General features: G+C 46.7%; 3 protein-coding genes and 1 non-coding gene across 4 annotated transcripts; 3 read left to right on the top strand and 1 right to left on the bottom strand.

The window, feature by feature from the left end:
- The first annotated feature begins 2,339 nt into the window (after positions 1-2,339).
- Positions 2,340-7,240, top strand: LOC101768859 (LRR receptor kinase SERK2). Its single transcript, XM_004975776.3, has 11 exons — positions 2,340-2,436; positions 3,739-3,871; positions 3,962-4,033; positions 4,328-4,471; positions 4,879-4,950; positions 5,035-5,106; positions 5,221-5,333; positions 5,462-5,590; positions 5,674-6,015; positions 6,168-6,562; positions 6,689-7,240. The coding sequence occupies exons 1-11, from the start codon at positions 2,340-2,342 to the stop codon at positions 7,001-7,003; spliced, it is 1,884 nt and encodes a 627-aa protein (XP_004975833.1). The 3' UTR covers positions 7,004-7,240.
- A 1,152-nt stretch (positions 7,241-8,392) lies between these two features.
- Positions 8,393-9,418, bottom strand: LOC101761044. The gene is made up of 2 exons (XM_004977990.3): positions 9,223-9,418; positions 8,393-8,930 (listed from the first exon to the last, which is right to left on the bottom strand). The coding sequence occupies exons 1-2, from the start codon at positions 9,344-9,346 to the stop codon at positions 8,602-8,604; spliced, it is 453 nt and encodes a 150-aa protein (XP_004978047.1). The 5' UTR covers positions 9,347-9,418; the 3' UTR covers positions 8,393-8,601.
- A 2,318-nt stretch (positions 9,419-11,736) lies between these two features.
- TRNAW-CCA lies at positions 11,737-11,808 on the top strand. Its single transcript has one exon. It is a non-coding gene; the product is annotated as a tRNA-Trp (tRNA).
- Positions 11,809-19,063: 7,255 nt separating this feature from the next.
- LOC101768460 (glutathione hydrolase 1) lies at positions 19,064-23,394 on the top strand. Its single transcript, XM_004975775.4, has 7 exons — positions 19,064-19,192; positions 19,344-19,696; positions 21,094-21,609; positions 21,750-21,985; positions 22,207-22,471; positions 22,591-22,728; positions 22,908-23,394. Exons 1-7 carry the CDS (start codon positions 19,186-19,188, stop codon positions 23,127-23,129), a joined length of 1,737 nt encoding a protein of 578 aa, XP_004975832.1. The 5' UTR covers positions 19,064-19,185; the 3' UTR covers positions 23,130-23,394.
- The last annotated feature ends 1,248 nt before the right edge of the window (positions 23,395-24,642 follow it).

The raw sequence follows: 24,642 nt of genomic DNA, 5'->3' as shown, positions 1-24,642 counted from the left end.
ACCGTCGGTTGTAACCGTTGCTCCAGCATGATAGATCTAGCGAGCTGGAGCAACGGTTGTAAACCGGTGTGTCAGGAGTCAGGACCATCGTCGTCGGAATGGAAGGGGAAGAGTGGCGGAGGCGCTACACAATTCGAAGAGGGAGAAAGGTGTTAGGCTAGAGACCAAAGACTGAATCGAAATGTCGGCCGGGAAAGATCAAAACCGAGACCGTGGACGCAGACCGTCGTTGTCCAGCATTTTGACCGGCCGGAAATCCGAGCCGGCGCCTCGCTGGGCCCCGCAATCGTAGGAGCGAAACGTGCCCCTCCGCGCGCTGCTGTGACTGGGAGGTGGGGGCAACCCCCCCTCCCCCCTGCGTGGCTGCGTCATCCCGAACGGCAGACACCCCCGCCTCGTCCCGCTGCGTGACGCCTCCCCATTGGCCGGGGCCCTGACAGGGGCAGAGCGCGAGGTGGGCCCGGCCCCGCCCCACCGCTGCCGGGGTACGGGATTACGGGTGCCCGCACCGGATCCCGTTGCAAGGCCCTGGGGGGGACCTTTGACCGCCCCGCGCCAGCGAACTGGACCACTGACTGGAGGGGCCCGAGGGGCAGCACGAGTTGAGTAGAGTACATGCATGGACCAGGACCAGACGTACTGCTGCTCCGGGACGTATGGAAACGGTACGCCCCTTTTACGGTAACGTACACTGCTTTCGTTGGGCACGAAAAACTCTGGCAGTGACGTGACGTATGCAGCTAAAGTGCGTTCTGGAGTGCATTTTCTCTGCGTTCATGATGCACTTTGCAATGTTGCTGAAATGATAAGAGGAGGTGGTTAGCAAAATCGCGTCAGTTATGCTATGGCTGGACGGTCAATCGGAAACCGGTATGCTAGTGGATACGTTATGGGATGTTTTTTTATGTGAACCCGGAGTAAACCCCATTTTGCATTAAGAGTCCACTTAAATGTGAATGCAGTTTTGATGAAAGAAAAAGAGAAAAACAGGGGCTTATGAGAAAAAAAGGAAATACTTACAGGTTAAACAACAAGTGGAGGATCGGAGAAAGAATTCAACTAATAATTAAAAAAAACTGTGGCATTGCCATATTGGGAACTCAAAGATCGTAGACGTGAAAAATGTGAAGATACACCTGTAATGGTGCAATAAAACCGCACCAAGTACATCCATAAAACAATTGTCAGATAACAAACGGGTAACTGAAGTTCCGTGCAAACGTATTGTTGGATAACTTGATCTGAATAAATAAAGTTTCATGTGAATCATGGTGTTAAAATGTTCATCCAATTAGATCGAACAACCGAACATGCACAGCGGTATAATTTCTCCACCATGCGGTTAAGCATGTGCAACATAACTATGTTTGACTATTTTCCTTTGTACCGGCGCAATAAAGCGACACCAAGTACATTCATTTTACAAAACCGTTAGATAACTAACCAGTAACCGAAGTTTCATGCGAACCGGATGGTGATAGATCTTGATCGGATGAGAGCTGGTATAATTGCTTCACACGTGCGCATAAGCGTGTACAACATATTATTTTTTGGCCCTTAGAAATTAGATATCAATCAAAACCAAGTGCGGCAAGGCAAAGTTGATTCAAACTTCATAGACCTCAAACCATTCCAGTGCATCTATCAAACTTATCCATTTGAAGGTCGTGAGTGCAAGCTCATCGTTTTGACGATAGTGAAAGAAAATTATGAAATGGATGGTCGATTATGTAATGATAGCACTTTTTGCTGCTCCCCCCTTATAAACGTGGAAATGGTAAAAAGCAGAAGGATCTTTAGCAAAGAAAAGAAAGAAAAGGAGAAACGTATTTTCTCGATAAGCCCTTCGAAAAAAGACACAGGCTTTCTCGATTGCTTACAAGTGATCTGGGGACTAGTAGCGTACGAGGACCGCGTCCACGAAATCCCCAGCCCCGCATCACGCCCACGTCACCTGCCGCTCCCGCAGTCCCGCCCCACCTGTCAGTAGAGCTACGCGGATAACGCGGCGTAACTTTTGATCTCCCTCGGGCATGTCCCTCGTTTACCAGTGGAACAATTTTGGGCCGGACTCCACACGCAAGCCTCGCCAAAGTTTTAAAACCCCCGAGCTGAGAAAACACTGGTAAAAAAAAACACAGGAGGAGGGAGAGAGGGAAAAAAAGGAAGAGTAGAGAGAGAAATCTCTCGCTTCCCCGTCGGAGAGGAGCGGTGGCCGAGCTGTCGCGGCGGCGTCGGCTGCTGCTGAGCTAGGTCCTCGCGGGCGGGGACGCCGTGGGGTCCGCGCGCGCGCGCGCGGTTTTGACCCGCGGGAGGCTGGGTTGGCGCGCGCCGGCGGGATGGCGGCGTCGGCGGCGGTGCCGCTCGGGTGGTGGTGGGCGGCGGCGCTCTTGGCGGTGGCGGTCGGCGTTAGCCGGGTCGTCGCCAACTCGGAAGGTATGCTGCTGCTTCATTCAATATCTGGGTTATTTTTTCTCCTGGGTTTTGATGAGAAGGACACGGCGAGCGAGTTCCCTTCTCTCTCCGTGTGAGGGGGGATGATAGCTGAAAGCCTGAAAATCTGGGGACGATGACCAGAAATCTGGCGCTTGTTTCCATTCAGCAATCCTCTGATGGACGGGTACTGAACGGGGGATGAAATGGCGACCCAGTAGTTCTCATTTCTGCCCGCTTTGACTGATTGCTTTGGGGGTTGGTGGTCCGGTTTGTCTCTCATAGTGTTTTGTCATTTTCTTATCTACTATGGCGATGTTTGTACGATATAGGAGTTAGTTTCGTTACATCTGGATAGGCCGATTGCACAAAAGTGGAAGGGAAATTCGTTCTGGAATAAGTGCGGTATATGCACAGAAATGGAGTAGATTCTGCTTTCTATTCATGTCGAGTCTAGAACTGTTTTGGGCCTCAGTGTTCCTTTACAAAGGGAGTTTTTGGTTCTCAATGAACTATGAATGGGCAGGAAGGACTGTACGGCTCTGTCACAATTGTTGTTTTGGATGTTTTTACTATGAAGGTGCATATGCAGGGCTTCTTTTTTCTGATGCAAAACTTTGGTCTCTGATTCATTTTAATAGAGTATTTTTTTCCAGTCCATCTGAACTTTTTTTGGTTTGGGGTGGGAGGGGGGAAGATCACCATTTTTAGTTGTAATTATCTGAATAATTTGTTTCATTATCGTAGATTTGGATTGATGTATTAGTGGTAAGTTGTTAGCGAACAATCTGTACTTGCTATTTAGATAAAGAGGTGCTGTTTAGAATGAACTGAAGAGACATAATGCAAGATGAATGCGTGCGTTACTTTCTTAAAATTGCACGAGCATTACTTTCTTAAAATTGCACGTGCCATTTAGAATGTGCGGATTCATTGCTTAGAATTGGAAACCGTGGCCTAATCATTAAGAGCACATTGTTTTCTGACAGTTTTTGCATTCTTTTCCTAGTACACGTTTGAAAAAAAAATGTGCTGTTTTAAATGCTAGTGATTTTTTATATGGAGGTTGTATCCTTGTCATGATTAAGAGATGATGCTAAATTAACTGAACTCTTATTAGTTGCCACTTGTAATTGCTACTATAGATGCTAGTCATATTGCACGTCGAATCCATGTTCCTTATTTGATATGGGTTTTCTTACCTACTGAAAATAAAGACAAAGGGCTGATCACATCAAAGAACATTAACATTTAATGGCATGTTAATGAAGATTATTGCTTATTGTGATGATACCTCACTGGCAGGTGATGCTCTATACAGTCTCCGCCAAAGCCTGAAAGATACTAACAATGTGCTGCAGAGTTGGGATCCCACTCTGGTTAATCCATGTACATGGTTCCATGTTACTTGTAACACTGATAACAGTGTTATCAGACTGTAAGTTGATAAAAAATCTTCTTGTTTATTCTCCCTATAAGGTAAAATACCGATCATTTTATATATTGACTGTCTCCCTTTTTTTAACAGTGATCTTGGAAATGCACAACTATCAGGTCCGTTGGTGCCACAGCTTGGGCAGTTGAAAAATATGCAATATCTGTAAGTTTCCACATCCATGATTTTGATAATTGTGTTATTAGTTTTATTATGCTATAGGCACATCCTTCAATCCCATTATTAATGTAGCATAAAAAAACAGTGTTTTTTCCCGGATCTTCTGAAATATACGTGCATGCTTTTGGTTGCATTGCGTATCTTTTTGTTTTACGCCTGCAATTCCCACTTCTTGTACTATCTCTACATATATTTTTGCAGTTTTGCCTATCAATATTGTACCCTCCATATATTGGCTTTCTTTTTGTTGTAATTATGGTTACTTTTATTTTGCAACAGGGAACTTTACAGTAACAACATAAGCGGGCCAATACCGCTTGAACTGGGGAACTTAACTAACTTGGTCAGTTTGGATCTGTACCTCAACAATTTTACTGGCGATATTCCTGACACCTTGGGGCAACTATTGAAGCTGCGGTTTCTGTAAGTTTATTCCATTTCCTGATAACAGAAGTGTCACAGTATATGTGGACTTGTACATTAATTTATTTGGTCCTTGTAGTATAAATCATCTGATATTTGTTGAGCTCATGATTTCACTGACAACAATGTGTAGAGAAAAAAATTCTTTCAGAATACTAATATATGCATGAGGTGCCCATTCATAGGTTTGCCAAAACATTTCTGCAAATGTATTAACCATTTGTTTTCATAGCCTTGATGGTTCATTTGGATGTTTATGCCTTCTGCATCCACTTTTAACTCTTAAATGAAAGGAAAAATCCATCATCCAGTTCTTGTTTTTGTTAACTTTTACATTTATCTCTAGGTTTATCTATTGGAACAATTATAACGTTTTTCTTTTTTTGGATATCTACTTGCAAGGACAGCCGTCTTAATAACAACAGTCTTACTGGTCAAATTCCGAAAACCTTGACCTCGATCACCACTCTCCAAGTTCTGTAAGTTGCCTGTTACCCTGTTATAGATCGTTACAGCCATTCAGGGTGTTAGATGATGACAAATGTGTGCTGAAAATCTTGCAGGGATCTCTCAAACAACAATCTCTCAGGAGAGGTGCCATCAACTGGCTCATTTTCTCTATTTACCCCTATAAGGTAAGCCCTGCAGGAATTGGATGCTTAACTGCACCTTCTGAAGCAGCTCTCCTGCCAGTTCGATATTAAAAGAAACTCTCTTTTGATGTTGACGAGTATTACCTTTTGTCGCAGTTTTGCTAACAACCCAAATCTCTGTGGCCCTGGTACTACAAAGCCTTGTCCTGGGGCTCCTCCTTTTTCTCCACCCCCTCCATTCAATCCCCCAACACCAACTTCACCAAAAGGTGATCGGCTGTAGCTTTATATTGTGTCATATCATACTACTGTTTGAAACATATGTATCAGGAAAACATTCACATGATCAGTTGATTGTACTTGAGATATGCTAACTGGGTCAATTCCATTCTCTCAGGTGCATCTAGCACTGGAGCAATTGCTGGAGGTGCTGCGGCTGGTGCTGCATTGCTGTTTGCTATACCTGCCATTGCATTTGCATTGTGGCGGAGGCGTAAGCCTGAAGAGCATTTCTTTGATGTCCCTGGTCGGTATTATATACCACAGCACGGTACCATGGTTCTTGTCATCTGTGTTTACAGTTCATTAATATGCTCTCATTTTCATCAGCTGAGGAGGATCCAGAGGTTCACCTTGGACAACTTAAGAGGTTCTCACTCAGAGAGCTTCAAGTTGCTACAGATAGTTTCAGCAATAAGAACGTCCTAGGAAGGGGTGGTTTCGGAAAGGTGTACAAAGGGAGACTGACGGATGGTTCATTGGTAGCGGTGAAGAGATTAAAGGAGGAACGCACACCGGGAGGAGAGCTCCAGTTCCAAACAGAAGTTGAACTGATTAGTATGGCGGTGCACAGGAATCTGCTTCGGCTCCGTGGATTCTGCATGACACCTACAGAGCGGCTGCTAGTCTATCCATACATGGCGAATGGAAGTGTCGCGTCGCGCCTTCGAGGTAACTTGCTCTTTTCCTACCGCTTAAACATTTCTTCTGCATTTAGTTGCGGGCGAAGGTGAACTGTTGCATTTGAACTTTATGGTTTGTTTGTATACTCGTAACTTATGTTGGGCTATTTCTGATTTCACCCATTGTGCTCGAATTTGCAGAACGCGGGCCAAATGATCCGCCTCTTGAATGGGAAACAAGGGCTAGGATCGCACTGGGATCCGCCAGAGGTCTCTCTTACCTGCACGACCACTGTGATCCCAAGATCATTCACCGCGACGTGAAGGCCGCCAACATCCTGTTGGATGAGAGCTTCGAGGCGGTCGTGGGAGACTTTGGCCTCGCCAAGCTCATGGACTACAAGGACACCCACGTGACCACGGCTGTCCGCGGGACGATCGGGCACATCGCGCCCGAGTACCTCTCCACCGGAAAGTCCTCTGAGAAGACTGACGTTTTCGGCTACGGGATCATGCTCCTGGAGCTCATCACCGGTCAGAGGGCCTTCGATCTCGCTCGTCTCGCGAACGACGATGACGTCATGCTGCTTGACTGGGTAAGTGCAAGAGTAGTAGAGTTCATCTTTCGGTAATCGCGGCACTATGACCTGCTGGTGCGGTTAAATGCTTGAAACTTGTGAAAGGAAGGAAATTAAGAAGCTGGTGGTTGTGTGGGTGTGCAGGTGAAGGGCCTGCTGAAGGAGCGGAAGCTGGAGCAGCTGGTGGACCCGGACCTTCAGGGCGGGTACGAGGAGCATGAGGTGGAGGCGCTGATCCAGGTGGCGCTGCTGTGCACGCAGGGTTCCCCGATGGAGCGGCCCAAGATGTCGGAGGTGGTGCGGATGCTGGAGGGCGACGGGCTCGCGGAGCGTTGGGAGGAGTGGCAGAAGGTGGAGGTGATCCGGCAGGAGGCTGAGCGCGCCCCGCGCCAGCACAACGACTGGATCGTCGACTCCACCTACAACCTCAACGCCGTCGAGCTGTCCGGCCCGAGGTGAAACCAATCGGGCTCTCTCTGTATGTGATCGTCGTCGCTAGTTGAGCGAGCGTGTCGCCGCGAGAAAATTCGTTCTCGCCTGTGCATATGACAGGTAGTAGTCGTTTGGTTCATGATAGCTGAGAAATTGTAGGTGAAATGGTTTGCACCTGACCGCAGTAAGTTTTTTTTTAATCGTTAGAGAATATGAACAGTATAACAAAAAAGCCTCTGTCAATCTGTCGAGCTCAGTAGTTCTAGTACGCTGCGAGTGATTTTGCGAAAATTGCTTTGGCATGTGGTGGTTTCCGAGGGCTCATTTGGTAGGGCGGTGGGTGAAATGCTTTCCTGGTGGAGCGATTTTTTCTCTGACTTATCTTGGTAAAACGTTTGATAAAACGACTAAAATGGACAGAAGTATGATTGACCATGATATCCTTTCATTTTTCTTTTCTTTTCCTCCTATTTATTTTTATTTTTTTCTTTTCTCTTTCCTTCCCATTTTTTTCTTCAATTTCCTCTCCTCCGCATTCTCTCTTCCTTATCCTATCCTTTCCTCCCGTGCCGCTCGGGCCTGTCCCGGCCTCTAGCGGCCCTCGCTGGCCCGCCCCCGCCGCCGTCCGCCTCCTCTAGCTGTCAGCTGCCTCTCCCTATTCCCCCGCCGTCGGTCGTCTCCACCCCTCCTCCAGTCGTCGTCGGCTGTCCCTGTCCCTTCCTCCAGCCGCCGACCGCCTGCCGTCGCCACCTCCACCCGCGGCCCCTCCCAACCCAAGGATAAGGGTGGGAAACGAGGGGAGGAGCCACGGTGAGCCGGTTTTTTTCTCCTCCTCCCTCTTTTTAGCTCGTCTCAGCGGATATCACGGAGCTTCGACGGCGGAGCCGTTTCATTTCCATCTCTTTGGCAGGGCTTCAGGCCAAGATGCTAGGGTGTGGTGGTGGCTGCGTGCTTTTTGAGCCAGGGCGTGACGCTCCGAACAGCCGGGTGACGCGCGTACGGACTGACGAGTAGTGCAGTGGCCTGCAGACTGTGGCCTGTGGGTCGTGCTGCGGGCTGCGGCGCTGAGCGCTACGCACAGCGCAGCACTGCTGCTGCTCTGCGCGAGCTCGATCATGCACGCCAGTGGTGCCAATCTGCCAGGCCACGCTCACCTGCCCACCTGCTCCAGCTTACAAATCCACTGCCACTGCACATCTATACTGTACGCTGGTCAGGCTGCCAGTTCTGAAAGTGCCCGAATTTTCCCTCGAATTCACCCTTCACATTTCCGTAAGGTCGGCCGGGCTCGTACAGAAAAGCATCGTCGTTTTCCCGCAAGCGGACCAGGACCAACTCGCAAGTCGCAACGGCACCTTGCCGCAGGCAGTCATAGCCTCGAAGCAAGGTCTGTCTCCTGTGCGTGTGATCGTGTGAACCAAACGAGAGCCGGCTAGCACTAGCATCACATGGAAACACAACAGCTAGTTCATATAAACAGGCACTGATATATATGTGCTTTGGCATCACATGGCAGTTTACACACCAAGGCATGCACATGACGACGGAGAAACGTTGGAGCCGAACGCCTACTAGGTAACGAACAAGAGGCGAGCAAAAAGACAAGGGAATCCTGGAGCAGATGGCTAGATGGAGGGGACGCGGAAGAACCTGCCGCGGCACATGCAGCGGTAGGCGACGGGGCACGACTCGGAGGCCTGCGCGCACATGAAGCTCACCATGACGCGCCGGCACGGGGAGCACGGCCCGCACGCGTGCGCGCAGTCCGGCAGCCGCGACCCCGTCGCGCCGCGCTCCTTCGCCCACAGCTCCTCCTCGCGCTCCGCCACCGGGCGGCCTTCCTCCTCCTCCGGCAACGCCTCTGGTCGGCGTGGTTCGTCAGCTCTTCTGCCTGAACTTGCAGCAGCCGGTGCGGCCTCGCCGAGTACGCCGGCTTCAGCGGGAACTGACGCACCTGCGCCGTGTACACAAGGAAAGAAGGTGAACCATTGTCAGCCTGTTGTCACATGCATGTCCTGTCACTTCATCTATCTAGTAGCAACGAATGAGGCCTCCTGACAACACGTCAGTGCCTACTACATTGTATTATGCATGTACGCCTGACTGACGATATGATGCGGCAACCTTTTCCAAATATGTAAACATGAAAGGTGGCCAACTGGCCGTGTTGAGCTGAATGAAAGGGTAAAGTCATAAAGAGGTACTGGTACGAACTTGCAGACCGACCAACACGGAGATCAACTTACGTGGTGTCGTCCTGACGCCGCCGGCAACGTGCGACCACGACGAGCCCATGACCAACAGGAGCGCGAGCACCAGCACCGTCGGGGTCAGCGCCCGTAAGCACGAGGACTTCCTCCTCGTGCCCATTTCCTGCTTCCTAGCTCCTGTCCGAGAAGGACAAGTAGGCGATGTGCGTGTTTGCCAAGGATAAACCGAGCAGGCAAGCTACGTAGCTCGGAGAGGCGGCTCTGCTTGCGTGCAGCTATATACGCGTCAGGATCTGGCGTGCGCTAGCGCGCGTGCAGGACGAAGCGGGCCATAAATAACTGACTGGATGCGTGCTCGCGGGCCGGGCGCTCACAGGATCCCCGGTTGGATTCACAGGAAAACCCTTGCGCCCAGGCCCAGCCGAAGACGGAACACGAAGACGACCCCGACCCCGGCGCTGACAGCGACGAGCCGACGAGGAGGGGGTGTAGCGGAGTAGATGTGCTCGTATGATCGGCGTGCGCGCAGCACGCGTGCGTGCGAGGTGAAGCAATGGCGAGCTCGGTGGGCGGGGCGTCGCCCGTTCGCTCGGCGCGTATTTATGGCCTGGCCGCCTGGGATCATCAGAGGCGCCGGGGCTCGGCAGCGATGCAGTTATGGCGTCGCCGCCGCAGCAGTGAGACGTGAGAACGAGCCAGCGTTCCAGCGAGGCGCTCTCCACTCCTTCGATTCCCGTGGATGCAGAGGCAGTACAGTATAATAGTACTGCAATACTGCTGCAGTGCCGCTGTCCTGTTCTGCTCTGATGAAAGTTCTGATCGCGCGTACAGAAAAATATTCTGCTGTCAGCACGGCACGGTTAGGTTCGGTTCGGTCACTTGGCGCCTTGGCGGCATGAATGCATCTGCCGATCTGCGTTCTGCGAGCTGCTGCCATTGAATGTACCACGCGTACGTGTAAGCTGCGTGCATCGGTGCATGGACGGACAGGACCGGGACGTAGGACGCAGACGTGTCTGATCGATCCAGGGAAGGGCGCGGTTTGTATGACGGAGAAGACGAGAGGTGTGTGCGGCCGGGGGCTGAACGATCCAAAGAATCAGGCAGTGTTCAGTCCACGGCGAGCGAAGCGGGGCGGAATGGGCTTCAAGCCTTTCAACTCCATCCCTCTGTCCGGCTCTGCAGTCTGCTGCGTCGTGCGCACCCCTTTCCTGAATTCTACTATTTTTTTGGGCTGTTCTTCGGCCTTGGGGGGCTCAAACAAACCTGCCCCTGCTGTTAACGATAAAACCGTTAGGGGGCAGTTGCAGCGTGTTCAAAGCGTCCCTGCCTACCACCACCACCCTTTTGAGCGTTTTGATCTCTGGGCTCTGGCTTTTGCTTATCCTAGTGAAGCTTTCCTGTGCATACGATGTTTTGATCCAGAATTCGAAACTAGGTACCATTACTTGTCAACATCATACATAAAATGGTACTGTGCTCTTGTCCTAGATTGACTGGTAGTGTATGATTGCTCCAAATGTAACGAGGCTCTGTTTGGGTTTGTTTGGACTTCCTTACAGCTTCTCAGCATGAAAAGCTAGAAGCTTAAACAAACAGTGATCTTTTCTTGTAGCTTCCGAAAAGCTGGAAACTCAGAAAAGCTAGAGTTTGTATGAAAAGTTGAAAAGCTCTGTTTTATGAGCTTTTTAGCCTTTTAAGCTCAGAAAACTAAACACATCTTCTAGAAGTTAGTGTTGAGTTTCAGAAAAAAAAGTCAACAATAGCTTTTTCAAACAAACAGATCCTAAATCTTTTGAAAGAGAAAGAGAGACGCCCATTCGAAGTACATGGTCTTTCTCGGTAACACTCTAACCGCAGCTTGCAGGACATCGACGGGTTCAATTCAAGGAGGCAGAGCATGGCCTCGGGCGTGGGATCGGAATGAGGGTAATTGCATCCAGCTCACGGTCAGTTGCAGGTCTCTGGTCGTGGCGTAGCACGCTGCACGGAGCTCATCCCGGATCGTTGTATAACATGATACCTCTTGTTAAATTTTAGCACCTATCACATCAGATGTTTGATACTAATTAGGAGTATTAAAAATAGTCTAATTATAAAATTAATTGCACAGATGGAGTCTAATTCGCGAGACGAATCTATTAAGCCTAATTAGTCCATGATTTGACAATGTGATGCTACAGTAACCATTTGCTAAGGATGGATTAATTAGCCTTAATAGATTCGTCTCGCGAATTAGACTCCATCTATGCAATTAGTTTTATAATTAGCTCATATTTAGTCCTTCTAATTAGCATCCGAATATCTGATGTAACACTGCTAAAGTTTAGCATCTCGTATCTAACAACCCCTAAGTTTATATAATTTATTTCTGCTCCCAATGGCAAACCGGATCCGTGGCGCAATGGTAATATCTTATTATTCCAATTCCTCGATTCCGGTGTCAATTCCGAGAACCAGACACCACGGACTTGGATATCGGCGAGGTTGGTTGGTTGGTCAATTAATTGTTAACAATATATAGCATGTTTTCCATTCGATATCACCATCGGATCCGTGGCGCAATGGTAGCGCGTCTGACTCCAGATCAGAAGGTTGCGTGTTCGATTCACGTCGGGTTCAAACCCCCGATCCTAATCGGATTCCTCTTTTTCTATCTAGCCTTTTATTTTTTGAAATATCAACATATAAAAGCACGGATGTGGAGGTAGGACTTTGAATTGCAGTATTCGAACTATATCATAGCATATATCAGTACCCCCCTATAATTCCTAAACACGGCTTGCGTGGCAGGTTTTTGCGTGTTAAGCTTGGTTCACCAGTCGTCTACATCGCACAAGCAATCGAATTATCAAACTGCTACCCAGCTCGTCCAACATAAGAGACAATGTGTGTATGAACTCTCCTGTTTCTATAATGATAGACAGAGCTCCTGCCATGTGGTTTCCAACGTGATCGAACTAGCCTTTCTCGTGCTCCCCGTATGTCCTTTTCGCAGGCCGTGATTTCTGATAGATATCGTGCTGCCTCATCGATCGCCTGGATCTGATCCAGGATGGATCAGTCCCGGATGCTTCTGCTGCGTTAATTCTTACAGTAGGTAGCATGGGATTAGACCAAAAAAAATGTCGATTTGTTGCATTGAGCCGCCGCACCCATGTCCTGGGTCACGATTCAGACAACAAATAAATCCTGAAGTCAACTGAAATTGAGGGGGAAAATGAAAGGGTAGGAGAGGAAGCATGTGACATCGGGGATTGGATCGAAAATCTCGAATACAAGACTTCACCGGCCAATTTGTACTACGTCATTTTATATCTAACATGACAAGTGTATTCTTTTATGTGCATTTATTATCTAGTACTACGAAGATCTGACCTACAGTATTGCCTATTGGCACTTTGACAAGTGCACAGCACTGCACGTCTGCACCTAGTAGGGTATCATCGGATTTGTTCATTGCCATGGCTCATAGGTGCCATGTCGTAGTAAACTCATAGGCTAGCAATGGTAGACATGATTAATTGGCGAAGTATCTAGACACTTTCTTTAGCATCTTATACCATCCATCATGTACTAATTGGTAATTACACATTTCTTCTCAGGAAATGTGGTTTGGCAAAAAAAAAAGACTAAAAGAAGAGCTCATTTGGTTTGTACTAGCACGTCTAAACTATGAGGACTTTTATAATGTGAACTGCCCGTCTAGAGGAATTGTATGGTCCAAATGGGTTACTAAATAAAAAAATAATAGGTTCATACCCAATTTAATTTAACATTTTAATTATCTTCCTCAGATCAACGGCCAACAAAAATTAATAAAAAAGTATCTGAAAGTACCAACTGTTACCTTAGAACAATTATAACGAAACTCCTAAACTATTGGTGGTTAAACTAGATGGTTCCACGAAAAATCTACCGGTTAAAACCAGATAGTTTGATATACTAGCACGGAGATGTAAAAACATAAACTATCGGTTAAATTAGAGGGTTCCTTAAAAAATCTTTCTCCTCTCAGTCCTCTAAAAACCAAGGGTAGTAGGTTGGGAGAAGACATAATCACATATAACATTGGGTTGGGTTCAAAAACAATGTGGATTGAAGGGAGCCAACATCTTTGCTGGTGCATCCATAATCAATCTGTAATGTTTAAGTAATCTAGCAAGCATAAGGTTTCTTGATCAACCACTACTCGTAATAGTGGACCATGAACAAAAATGGGCTCAGCGGTTTGTTATTTTGTTCAGTCAACAACAAATGGACTAGGTAGAAGTAGATCTATAGAAACACGAAGAAAATAGAGAAACATTGAGGAACGAAACAATACCCTAGTTCACTCATCCATGCTAGCAATTCACACCGTAAGAGAATAGGATAGAGCTAATAGTCTCTTTGACAGTTGATTCAAATTTTTCAATAGAAAGGAATCGGAAAGAAAGACAACAATGTCCCTCTCTTGTTTACTTTGAAAACAATGGTCATTGGAAAAGATTTGATACTTATAATCACCGTTTTACAAAGTTTTTTATTTACAGTTAACAACAAAAATTACTCAACTTGCATAAATGGAAGAATAATAAATCCTGAAGCATCATGCAATATAATTACCACCATGCAGCAAAATTTAGGATCTAAAGTAAAAACTAAATGTATTAAAACACACTTTCCTTAAAGCGTAAAAAATATATTGTACAAATATATTATATGTGACACTATTACATATAGTTAGCACAATTCATTTTGTAGTTAGCTACTAGGTGTCTTTGCTAAACAATCTCCATGAAATCGAGAATGATAAGAAGTGAAAGAAATATGTACTACATGATTGAAACACAATAAGAGAAAATGAAGACCTAATATTAATCATAGAAAAGAGAAGCCCTGTGCTATGAAATGTTGAGTGAAACTGAATGTTGATGCTACCTTTGATAACTCATCTTGAAATGCAAGTGTTGGAATGGAAAATTTGGATATATTATACTCTCAACATGTGACTTTGTAAATTGGCCACAATTATTGGCTTCCCAAAATTGCCAGCTATATACTTGACACATTGATTTTCATGTCATTTTCCTCATTTATTGATATTTATTTTTTCCTAAATAACAACTACCTAAAATGACCAAAAAGCCACTGTCCTCTCACCTTACATTCAACCAAATTAGATAGTTGTTGATGCTCATTATTTTCACACTTTTAGTGCCATTTGAATAGTGTTTTCATGCATATTATTATACTAACCCGCCACTTGGCACCTGAAATAACCCTATATTCGCATATGTGTTGTGTTTTGGACCATATTGCAAAATCACAGGAAATACGACATAAACGAAGGATTTTTCTTCAAGTTGGATTTGGACCTGGACTTTGGACAACACGAAAAGTCTACACGAGAAAGACGAGGACTAGCAGAGACAAAAAAAAAAGGGTAGGCCGATCGGCCCAGGACCCATAGGTTGATCGGCCTGGACTAATTCACTGTCCAAATGCATCCAAATTCGATGAACCATCATTATAGATGACTGAGAGGCAAAGTATGTGATGATTTGGCAAGTCAATATCGTGATCAAGCTAAGGGAAACTCAAGATTGGAAGGTCAGAAGGTCCGCAGAAGCAACAGATCTTGCATGAGGTATATCTTCCTCGTCCGGACTCTGATTGGGGCGAATTTAGTAATTAAATTGTATGGCTCGAAAAGACCTACAACTTTTGTATAGAAAGTTTTGGCGTTTGAGGCCGGGAAGGTGATGAAATCACCTAGGCCGATCGCCCTGGCCCGTTTCTGGCTCTGATTGACGTGCCCTTCGCCCCATGGCACCTCTGGACTACAAATATGTCCAATTTTCATCGGCACACAGAATCCATCTACCAGAACTCGATGAAACCTAGGACATTCACCAGAGGGAGCTGACGGTCACCGCAAGTCTTTGTAGTATCTAGGAGATGGCTTTGGCCAAACCCTAGCCGTCATGGCCTCCCTGTGCGATTGTGCCATGGTGGAGTTTAGGAGCTAGTTGTGATCATCAATGGTATGTACTCGGAGGTGATGATCTAAATATATCTATTATATGAGCAATGTTCTTCATATCATCCGATCTGTTAGCGATGCAATGCCTCCTTTTATGCTCTTCTATCTATCATGAATATGCTTATTCCTAAGTCTAATACATGATTAGACTACATAGCATGCTTTATGTAATCATGGTGATTAGATCTAGTATGTTGATCCTTCTTGATAGCTAGACATGTTCACCTGTGTTCGTGCCCTTAAACTGCCTGCGCCGATAGAGAGGATCATGACAAGATCTAACTTGTGTAAGGTGGAAGTTTTCGAGAGATTGACCAGAGGTAGTAGTTTAAAGATTGCTTTAGATGAGATGCATGTTGCGCTTGCCTTTTAGCTAGAACTACAACTAGAAGATGATAAGCTCTTGTTACCCTTGGTGGTGTTGTCTCATATGTAGCTGTGGATACGATCAATCTATGCTCTAGCATTCATATCTATTATGTTTATCTTTATATGTAATCCATGCTTTATGTTAGGACTAATCTGTTAGATTAGAAGGACATCCCTAGTCAGCTCACTGCCGATCCACAGATTGATAAACTTTGGATAGAATACTCTAAGGGAAATGCTACAATGATCCGTGCGTTTGCGGTTCACAAACTGGCGTGCTAACTGCCGTTAATAGCCACCTGAGGAGGGACTTTTTCTCCACCTGAGGAGGGACTTTTTCTCTATAGATTCGATGGTTTTGATCACGCCTTCCAAGTCCTATCCATGCGTGCCTTATTTCTGGTGAGACGATGTGCTTCTTATAGGTAGTTGAGCGGTGACTGAAGAGAAGAGGTTGTTTCACGTAGCTTGGCAGCAGTTGTGTGGCGGGTCATCTCTTGCCCTTTCATTTCTATATCCACTAGTAGCATCTTTCTATGAAATTCAATGAAGCAATGTTTTTTTTCTATTTAGTGCTGATCCAATCGAAATATATCTTGCACATAAATATAACAAGGTGTTTTGCCATTTACACAATCTAGTAAATGAGAAAAAGAAATAAAATAAATAAAAGAGGAAAAGTGGCATGATAATCAATGTGTTAAGGATATAAGTCGCAAATTTCCTAGTCAATCTTCAAAGTGGTAAAATTTGTGAAAACACAAGTTGAGAGTGCTAACAATCCAATTTTCCCTATTGGAATAGGGACCACATGGGTTAGGTCCTTTTCTTAGCACGGTGAGTTATTGATAACTGAACTTCAAAATTGCATCATTCATTAGCTTTGCTCGTTTTGTAGTTAGTTATTGGAAATCATTGCTAAACATTCATCATGGAATTAGGGAGAATGAGAAGGGAAAGACATTGGAGTACAGAGTGAGGAACGTTGGATAGCACTAGCGGAAGATTGGGTGAAATTGAATGTTTATTTTTCCTTTGGGAGGTCATTAGGCAAGACAAGTGTGAAGTGGTTATTAGAGACCACTTGGGTCATGTCCTCTTATTAGCATGGTGAAGTTTAGAACCCTGCTTCAGTTGAGGAGCTAGAAGTAGTAGAATGCCATGATGGCATTCAGTTAGCTAGCGGCGGGAGTGGATAAAAATGTCATCATCTCTGGAGTTTTACTACCTAGTGAATACAAGCTCCATGGGCCTTTTGCCTGATATGAGGATTAGTAAGACTTCTTTTCTGAAAGATTCGGATATTGCCTGTTTATATTAATAACAAGAAGTGATTACATAAATAAGGCGCCCAGCTTATTTTCTTTGGTAAGCAGACTGCTCAACCATGGCTAGAGTCTAACCAAGTAATCGAATTGGAAAAGAGTGACACAATTAGCTCGTGCAGTCATGCACTAGTGAACCTAGCAAAATGGATGGTTTATTTGCCATGTGGAGAGCAAATGCGCCCTTATGTATATTGAGCTCTTGGAAAATGATTATATTGTAACCTTGTTTCTGATTAATGGAAGCACCTTTTCCTCACAAAAAAAATATAGTATAACATATCAATGTATTATATGTGATACGTTTATATATGAAAAAAATTTGCTAGAAAACATGCTAGGTGATGTAAATTTGTTGGCTGACATATTATTGTAAAATGTTCAATGTTGTTATACTCTCTTGTTATTTTACCAATTTGCTGGAAGACACTAGGTTAAGGGGGAGAGACAAAGACAAGTAAATGTCATCTTTGTCCCTAGCACCATTGCTCAGATTCTTTCTTCTTCATCCGTCCTATGCGCCCTAGGACCGATCTTTATCCTTCCATGCATCCTACGTGCTGGGGGGTGCCAATAACTACTCGGTATGACTCCTACAGCTCACACCTGGCTCCAAGGCTCAGGGGCTGTGCACCAAGAAAGTACTCAAACGGTAATTCTGTGAAGACTAAAGCTCACTAGATCCTTGGATTGATCATTCTAATTATCCCAAGACGCGGAGGCTGATTAGCTACACCCCAATAGTTGATTGTTTTCAAGACGAAGTAACAAGACTTAAGACTTTTGTGGACCCTTAGCCTGATTCTTTGATTCAACCTAAGGCTCGGGGAATACTGCATATGGAGTGCGTCTTCCGACGCCCTCCATATAACATTAAAAAAATGAAGATTACAATATCAAGAAGATTGCGGCTTGAGCACATCATAGCCTCGTTGCAACTTTGATGAAAAATCTTGAAGATCCAGCCAAGACAAGTACCTGGAAAGAGATAAAACTACTCAGCGAGAATCTAAAAGGTACTCGGAAAAGGCTGCAAGACTCGACTATGAAGCGTTCAGGGGCTTGTGGGGGATAGATCCCCAGGTACTCGCAAAGAAGGAAGAAGATGGACCCCGACTAGTATTCTCGAGTACTCCTATTAGGACTCCTACCTTATAATTCTAATAGGATTCCTACATATAACTGACTAGTAATCCTGCCCCCCTTGATATATATAAAGGACGGTAGGATCCCTAGATCGGCAGGCACAACATGAGGCGCTCAAACCCATACCTCAACACCCAAGCATAGGACGTCATATACTCCACCCAAACAGGATGTAGTGTATTACTCTACTCTGTTGGTCTGAACCTGTATAAATATATATCTTGTGTCCTCGCGTTTACCATCAGGTCCGGCGATCCCTTCAAATAATCTACTACCACGGAGTATATCTCGGAAAAGGTGTATGAACAATGGATTGGCCACATACACAACTTGTGTTCTTTTAAGATAGTCTTCTTTATCTCTACAGATGTACAAGATCCGATATATCCTAGACATGAATACTAGTTTGTTCTGCTTTTATATTATTGTTTCCTTCTTGCAATTAATATATACAGTAGTTGGAAAGGAAATATTTTGGCAGATGCTAATCCTTTCTAAGCTTTACCATGCATGCGGATATTACAAATCTAGAGGGACAGCCTTAAAAAAGTCAAGGTCGGCCCATGGATCACACATGACCACAAATCACAAAAATTTAAAATCCAAATTAAACTTAAATGTATTTATAGCAGGCATTGTACTTGAAGCACAAAAAAGAGAAAAAGATACAGTGTAGAGCATATCAAATATCTTCTATGTGAAACTACTATCAATATAGTTGGACGTCAGTTATATAAGAAAATCATGTGTCTGCTTTATGATTTTGGATATTGAAAGCCCTAATGAATTCTTTTGCAGCCAAGTTTTTTATATTTAAGAGTAAGGTAATAGCAGAGAACATGTATAATAATATCCTATACCACATTAAGAGCCGTATAATTCTAATAGCAGGTAGCAAAAATCATTTATTTCCTTATATCCTTGTTGATGATTGATATCCCATCTCTTACATCTACAAGGCAATAGTTGAAGTACCTTATAAGTTGTAGCCTTATAAAATTTCTGGCATTTGCTTGGCTGCTCATATCCTTTGATGTCTATAAAACCCGGGTACACTGGCGGGCTGAAACCCAGGCCTCGTAGCGCTTTCAGCTCACAGGGTCATTCGTCGAACACTTCTTCTCCCGCGCCATGGCGGGTACGCAATCTCTCTCTCTCTCTCTCTCTCTCTCTCTCTCTCTCTCTCTCTCTCTCTCTCTCTCTCTCTCTCTCGCGGCACCACGCAGAGTGTAAATAAGGCAGTGTCTATTCGGTTCCCTAAGCTCCCTTCTTCCCACCGTGCCCTGCAGCTCGACGTCTCCAATGGGCGCCGGTCACCACCGCGCTCCTCCTCTTCCTCCTATTCCTCGCTGCCGTGGGAGCGGCGCCCGCCTCGGCAGCGCCAGGGGGGCGCAGGGAGGTGGTGACGTCGCCGCATGGCGCCGTGGCGGCGGACGACGGGCGGTGCTCGAGGATCGGCCGCGACGCGCTCCGCGAGGGCGGCAGCGCCGTGGACGCCGCCGTGGCCACCGCGCTGTGCCTCGGCGTGGTCAGCGCGGCCTCCAGCGGCGTCGGCGGCGGCGCCTTCATGCTCGTCAGGCTCGCCGACGGCACCGCCGTCGTGTACGACTCCCGCGAGACCGCGCCCCTCGCCGCGTCCAAGGTGAGTCGTCGTCAAAGGCCTTCGCCGCAGGAATTTGCGAGTGACTTGCTCCGAGCTAGTAGCATTTTTCTTCTGGTCTTTGTCACAACACAACGAGTACATCGATGACAATTCCTCGGGCTGACTAGGAGTCTAGGGAATCATGGTACGGCGCGATCGAGGTGTCCCGAGGAACATTGTTGTGAAGGAATGTGACAAGAGAACGGAGTATAAAATGATCATGACAGATACGAGTAGCCAGTAGCTGGTAGTTGATTCACATGGTGGTTGTTGCTTGGGGATCTTGTCTTTCAGAGAAGAAATTAAGCAGGATTCATTATATATGAGGGTGTTTGGATCCCGGGTTAAATTTTAGCCCCTGTCACATCAAATGTTTGGACACTAATTAGAAGTATTAAACATAGGTTAATTACAAAACCAATTTCACAACTCTTAGGCTAAATCGCGAGACGAATCTATTAAGCCTAATTAGTTCACGATTTGACAATATGGTACTACAGTAAATATTCGCTAATGATGGATTAATTAGGCTTAATAGATTCGTCTCGCGATTTAGCCTAGGGGTTCTGCAATTAGTTTTGTAATTAGCTCATGTTTAGTCCTCCTAATGAGCATCCGAATATCCGATGTGACACGGACTAAACTTTAGCTCCAGGATCCAAACACCCCTATGGGTTACCTACAAAGGGTATGGCCGTATGGGTGCTAGGCAGTGTCTTCCTCCAGCCAATTTGACAGTGTTGTTGCGTGACGGGAAGAAGAAGGACCATGCCCTGTGGCTGCAAAATTTATCCTTGTGGCCGTGTGGTCTCTAGGTCAGGATAGTGGCGCCATCTCCAGCGCAGTCTCTGTCGTTGCTCTTCTCCTGCCGGGTGGAAAGCGCTTCACGGTTCCACGCTTTCGTGATTCGTCCACTTGCTGGTGTCCCACACATGGCTGCTGCGCTGTAGCGTCTGGGCCGGTGCAGGCACGAGCACAAGGAAAATTGGGAAAGCCAAAAGGAATCCAAGCTAGTAGGGTTGATGCTTACGGTTCCAACAATCGTGCCCAAGATCATTCAGATACGGCTCCTTTTATCAGTCAACGCGCACTAGTGTTTAAGCACAAAATCTGCGTGTTGATAGGTCCTTTTAACTGACATTAAAAAAGTCACTGATTCAGCCTTTCAGGTATCATCAGATTGATCAGATCACTTTTAAAGCAGAGCGCTTGCAAAAAATTAACTTCTTAATTTTTAGAACATGGCCAGCTTGAGGGTAATGCGAGTTTGTGTGACACTGTGACTAGCTTCTGCTTTAAGTCATGAGCAGAGGAATGATCGTTTTGCTATGTTTCTTGTTCCAAGAACTCGAGAATCTGGTAACGAACACTTGAACTCCAGCCATGCGTTTGTTCAGGACATGTACGGCGGCAACGCGACGCTGAAAGCGCGGGGCGCCCTCTCGATCGCCGTCCCGGGGGAGATCGCCGGCCTGTACGAGGCGTGGAGGCGCCACGGCAAGCTCCCATGGAAGCGCCTCGTCCTGCCGGCGGCGCAGCTGGCCCGGGCGTTCAGGATCTCGCCGTACCTGCAGATGCAGATGGAGGCGACCCGGGACGGAATCCTCGCCAACAAGGGGATACGGGCCGTGTACGCCCCCGGCGGCGACCTCCTGAAGGCCGGCGAGGTGTGCCGCAACGTCCGGCTCGCGAGGACGCTGAGGGCCGTGGCGGAGCAGGGGCCGGGCGTGTTCTACGACGGCAAGGTGGGGAAGCGGCTGGTGAAGGACGTGAGGGAGGTCGGAGGGATCCTGACGGCGGAGGACCTGAAGAGGTACCAGGTCAAGGTGCGGCGGCCGCTGACGGAGAACGTGATGGGGCTCCAGGTGGTCACCATGCCGCCGCCGTCGGCCGGAGGTGCCGGGATGCTGCTTGTGAGTCCTCTGCGCTCTGATTCTCTGAACAGTGCTACCATTTGTTCATATCTATCTTGTCACGTTTCGCACCAAAAAAAAAACTTTATATCCTGTCATGGTCCTAAGTCCTAACACCCCAATTCACTTGTGAAAAATAGATTCTGAACATCCTTGCTCAGTATGGAATTCCTTCTGGTTTTGCTGGCTCTCTTGGAATACATCGCCTCATCGAGTCCTTGAAACATTACATGGCTGTAAAGATGAACCTTGGCGACCCGGACTTTGTGAATGATAATGGGGTTGTATCTGATATGATGTCCCAAACATTCGCTGCTGAGCTGAAGAAGACCATCTACGACAATATGACATTTGACCCCAAACATTACGGTGGAAGGTGATAACATTTTTTCAGCATAAGAATTTCTTAATTTACTGATAAAATAATCAGTTCATATCATGAATCTGATTTTTATCTTCTTGCATCACCTCATCATTTACTTATTTCATTAATATTTAGTGCTGCAATATTTGTTGTGTTGCAAAAGAAATATTCAGTCCTATGTCCACAGAGGCAGGCAGAGTATGCTGATTTCCTTAAATCAACTTGTGTTTCAGGTGGGACATCCTTCAGGACCATGGAACCAGCCACCTGTCCATCATCGACAGCGAGCGAAACGCGGTTTCGATGACCAGCACTGTCAACTCATACTTCGGGTCCCTGATCTTGTCCCCAAGCACAGGCATTCTGCTCAACAACGAGATGGATGACTTCTCCATGCCGGCAAACACAACCGCAAATTCTCCGCCACCAGCTCCGGCCAATTTCGTCAGCCCTTTGAAACGGCCTCTCTCTTCCATGACTCCGACCATAGTCCTCAAGGTAACTACAGCGCGAAATGGAAGTTGAGAAGATCTGTCAGAAAATTGCAGATTTTATTTTTGAACGAACTGCAGTTTTTTTCTTCTGAAAACTTGTGGCTATTCTTTTCTGCGCCACAGGATGGGAAATTGAAGGCTGCAGTTGGCGCCAGTGGCGGTGCCATGATCCCTGCTGGAACGATCGAAGTGTTCCTCAACCATTTCGTCAGGAACATGGATCCACTGGCTTCTGTCATGGCACCAAGGGTGTATCACCAGGTCTGAATACATCTTTTTTTTTCAAAAAAAAGAAATAATTCATCATCCATCAATGAAAAATTGCTTAATCCTCTTCTCCGGGGCGCTGATGCCGTGATGCCTCACGCTGAGAGAGACCCGTCACCGGCTGGATAGATCCCTCTCCCTTCTCAGCTTGGTTTTGCTTGCCATGTTCGCAGCTGATCCCGAACGTGGTCCAGTACGAGAACTGGACGACGGTGACCGGCGACCACTTCGAGCTCGACGCGGCGACGAGGGCCGACCTGCAGAAGATAGGCCACGTACTGAAGCCGCTCGCCGGAGGCACCATAGGCCAGCTTGTCGTGCACAACGTGGAGCGCCACGGCGACCTCACCGCTGTCAGTGACCCCAGAAAAGGCGGCGTCCCGGCCGGTTACTGAAACAGCTAGATCGATGCACGGGTAAATTAGCCGCCGCTGCGTATGTGGGATCGATCGGTTTAGCCACACTACAGTCTTTGTATTTTTGTTCAGGGCCTTTCAGAAAGGCCGCCGAAAGCACAGCTGGTCCAGATGGATGGGCCTGGATTCAAGTTAAAATTTCCGGCCCATTAGTGTAAATGGAAGATGGAAATGGGTCACTCAACTATCGACTTTACTCCTCCAACCGCAAAACCATGCAATACCAGGACCCTCGTTGATTTTAGCGGTGATTTTGTGTGACATGGCGTGATTTTGTGTGACATGACGTGAGCTCCACATGTAGGCCACATGTGGAAGTGGGTCCTCGTGCCATGTGGCTTTCTTCTTCCGTTCTCTCTTCTCTCTCTGCTCTCTCTTTTCCCCTTCTCTCCTCTCTCTTCCTTCTCGACTCTTCCACCTCTGCCTCCGACCGGCGATGCCCTCACACAGGTACCTCGCCCATGAGGGCCACATCAACTTCAGCGTCACCGCCGCCTTCCCCGCGACGCTACCCTCGATGACGCGCTCCAGGGCCACCGTCTTCCTTGCCGCCCCATGATGACACGCTCCAAGGCCCGCCGCCGCTTCCCTGCCGCGCTGCCCCTGATGCCGCTTCCCCTCGCACCCCCCCCCCCCCGAAGCCACGCTCCAGGGCCCCGCCGCCTCCGTCATCGTTGTCGGCGCGGGACTCGTGGGGCTCGCTATCGTCGGGGCCGCTCCTAGGGAGAGTGAGGGAGAAGGAGGAGAGAGGGGGGAGGAGGAGGTAGAGAAAGGGAGGTTCGGGCATCACCGGTCGGGACGTGGAAGAGTCGAGGGAAGAGAGAGAAGGCGAGAAGAGAGAGAGGAGAGGGGGGGAGGAGCCACATGGCACATATGGTCCCACTGCCACATGTTGCCTGGCATGTGGAGCACACACCATGTCACGTAAAACCACCGGTAAAACCAGCGGGGGACTTGATTTGCACGGTATTACATAGTTCGGGTGTCAAATCGGTTTTGTGGTTGGAGGACTAAAGTCGGACTTCGTTGATAGTTGAGGGATGGTCAAAAAGGACTTTTTCCTTGGGAGAAGGTGAACAGTTGTCAAAAAATTTAATAAAATTCGTTCCTTGAGATTGGGTGTTTCACAGTGGATTAGTTAATTAATTGTTAACTTACGCTCCAGCTGGATTGAGATAGCGTAGAGTGATTGTTGTCCTAACGTTATGCAATTATTACATGCTGCCCAAGTACATTTACTTACCAAGTCAAACTAGATAAAGTTTGACCACATTTATAAAAAATATAAATATATTTACGACATCCAAAAAGTACCACTTCATTATGAAATATTTTGATATTTTACTTATTTGATTTGATATATGTTAATATCATCCTCTATAAACTTGGTCAGGCTTAAAAAAATTTGACTTTAAAAAATTGAGGATGCCTTGAGTACTACTTGGTAGTATGTGCATGTGTACGTGGCTATCAATTAGTGCTAAATATTAAA

The sequence above is a fragment of the Setaria italica genome, chromosome VII (assembly GCF_000263155.2).
Source record: "Setaria italica strain Yugu1 chromosome VII, Setaria_italica_v2.0, whole genome shotgun sequence".
NCBI lineage: Eukaryota > Viridiplantae > Streptophyta > Magnoliopsida > Poales > Poaceae > Setaria > Setaria italica.
This window is presented reverse-complemented; position numbering and strand designations above follow the sequence as displayed.

Coding starts and splice junctions, on each gene's coding strand:
- LOC101761044 (XM_004977990.3), bottom strand. CDS start 9,346: ATGGGCACGAGGAGGAAGTCCTCGTGCTTACGGGCGCTGACCCCGACG. Junction 8,931..9,222: donor CGGCGTCAGGACGACACCAC/GTAAGTTGATCT, acceptor TACACGGCGCAG/GTGCGTCAGTTCCCGCTGAA.
- LOC101768859 (XM_004975776.3), top strand. CDS start 2,340: ATGGCGGCGTCGGCGGCGGTGCCGCTCGGGTGGTGGTGGGCGGCGGCG. Junction 2,437..3,738: donor GGTCGTCGCCAACTCGGAAG/GTATGCTGCTGC, acceptor CCTCACTGGCAG/GTGATGCTCTATACAGTCTC. Junction 4,951..5,034: donor ATCACCACTCTCCAAGTTCT/GTAAGTTGCCTG, acceptor AAAATCTTGCAG/GGATCTCTCAAACAACAATC.
- LOC101768460 (XM_004975775.4), top strand. Junction 21,986..22,206: donor CCCAAACATTACGGTGGAAG/GTGATAACATTT, acceptor CTTGTGTTTCAG/GTGGGACATCCTTCAGGACC. Junction 22,729..22,907: donor CACCAAGGGTGTATCACCAG/GTCTGAATACAT, acceptor CCATGTTCGCAG/CTGATCCCGAACGTGGTCCA.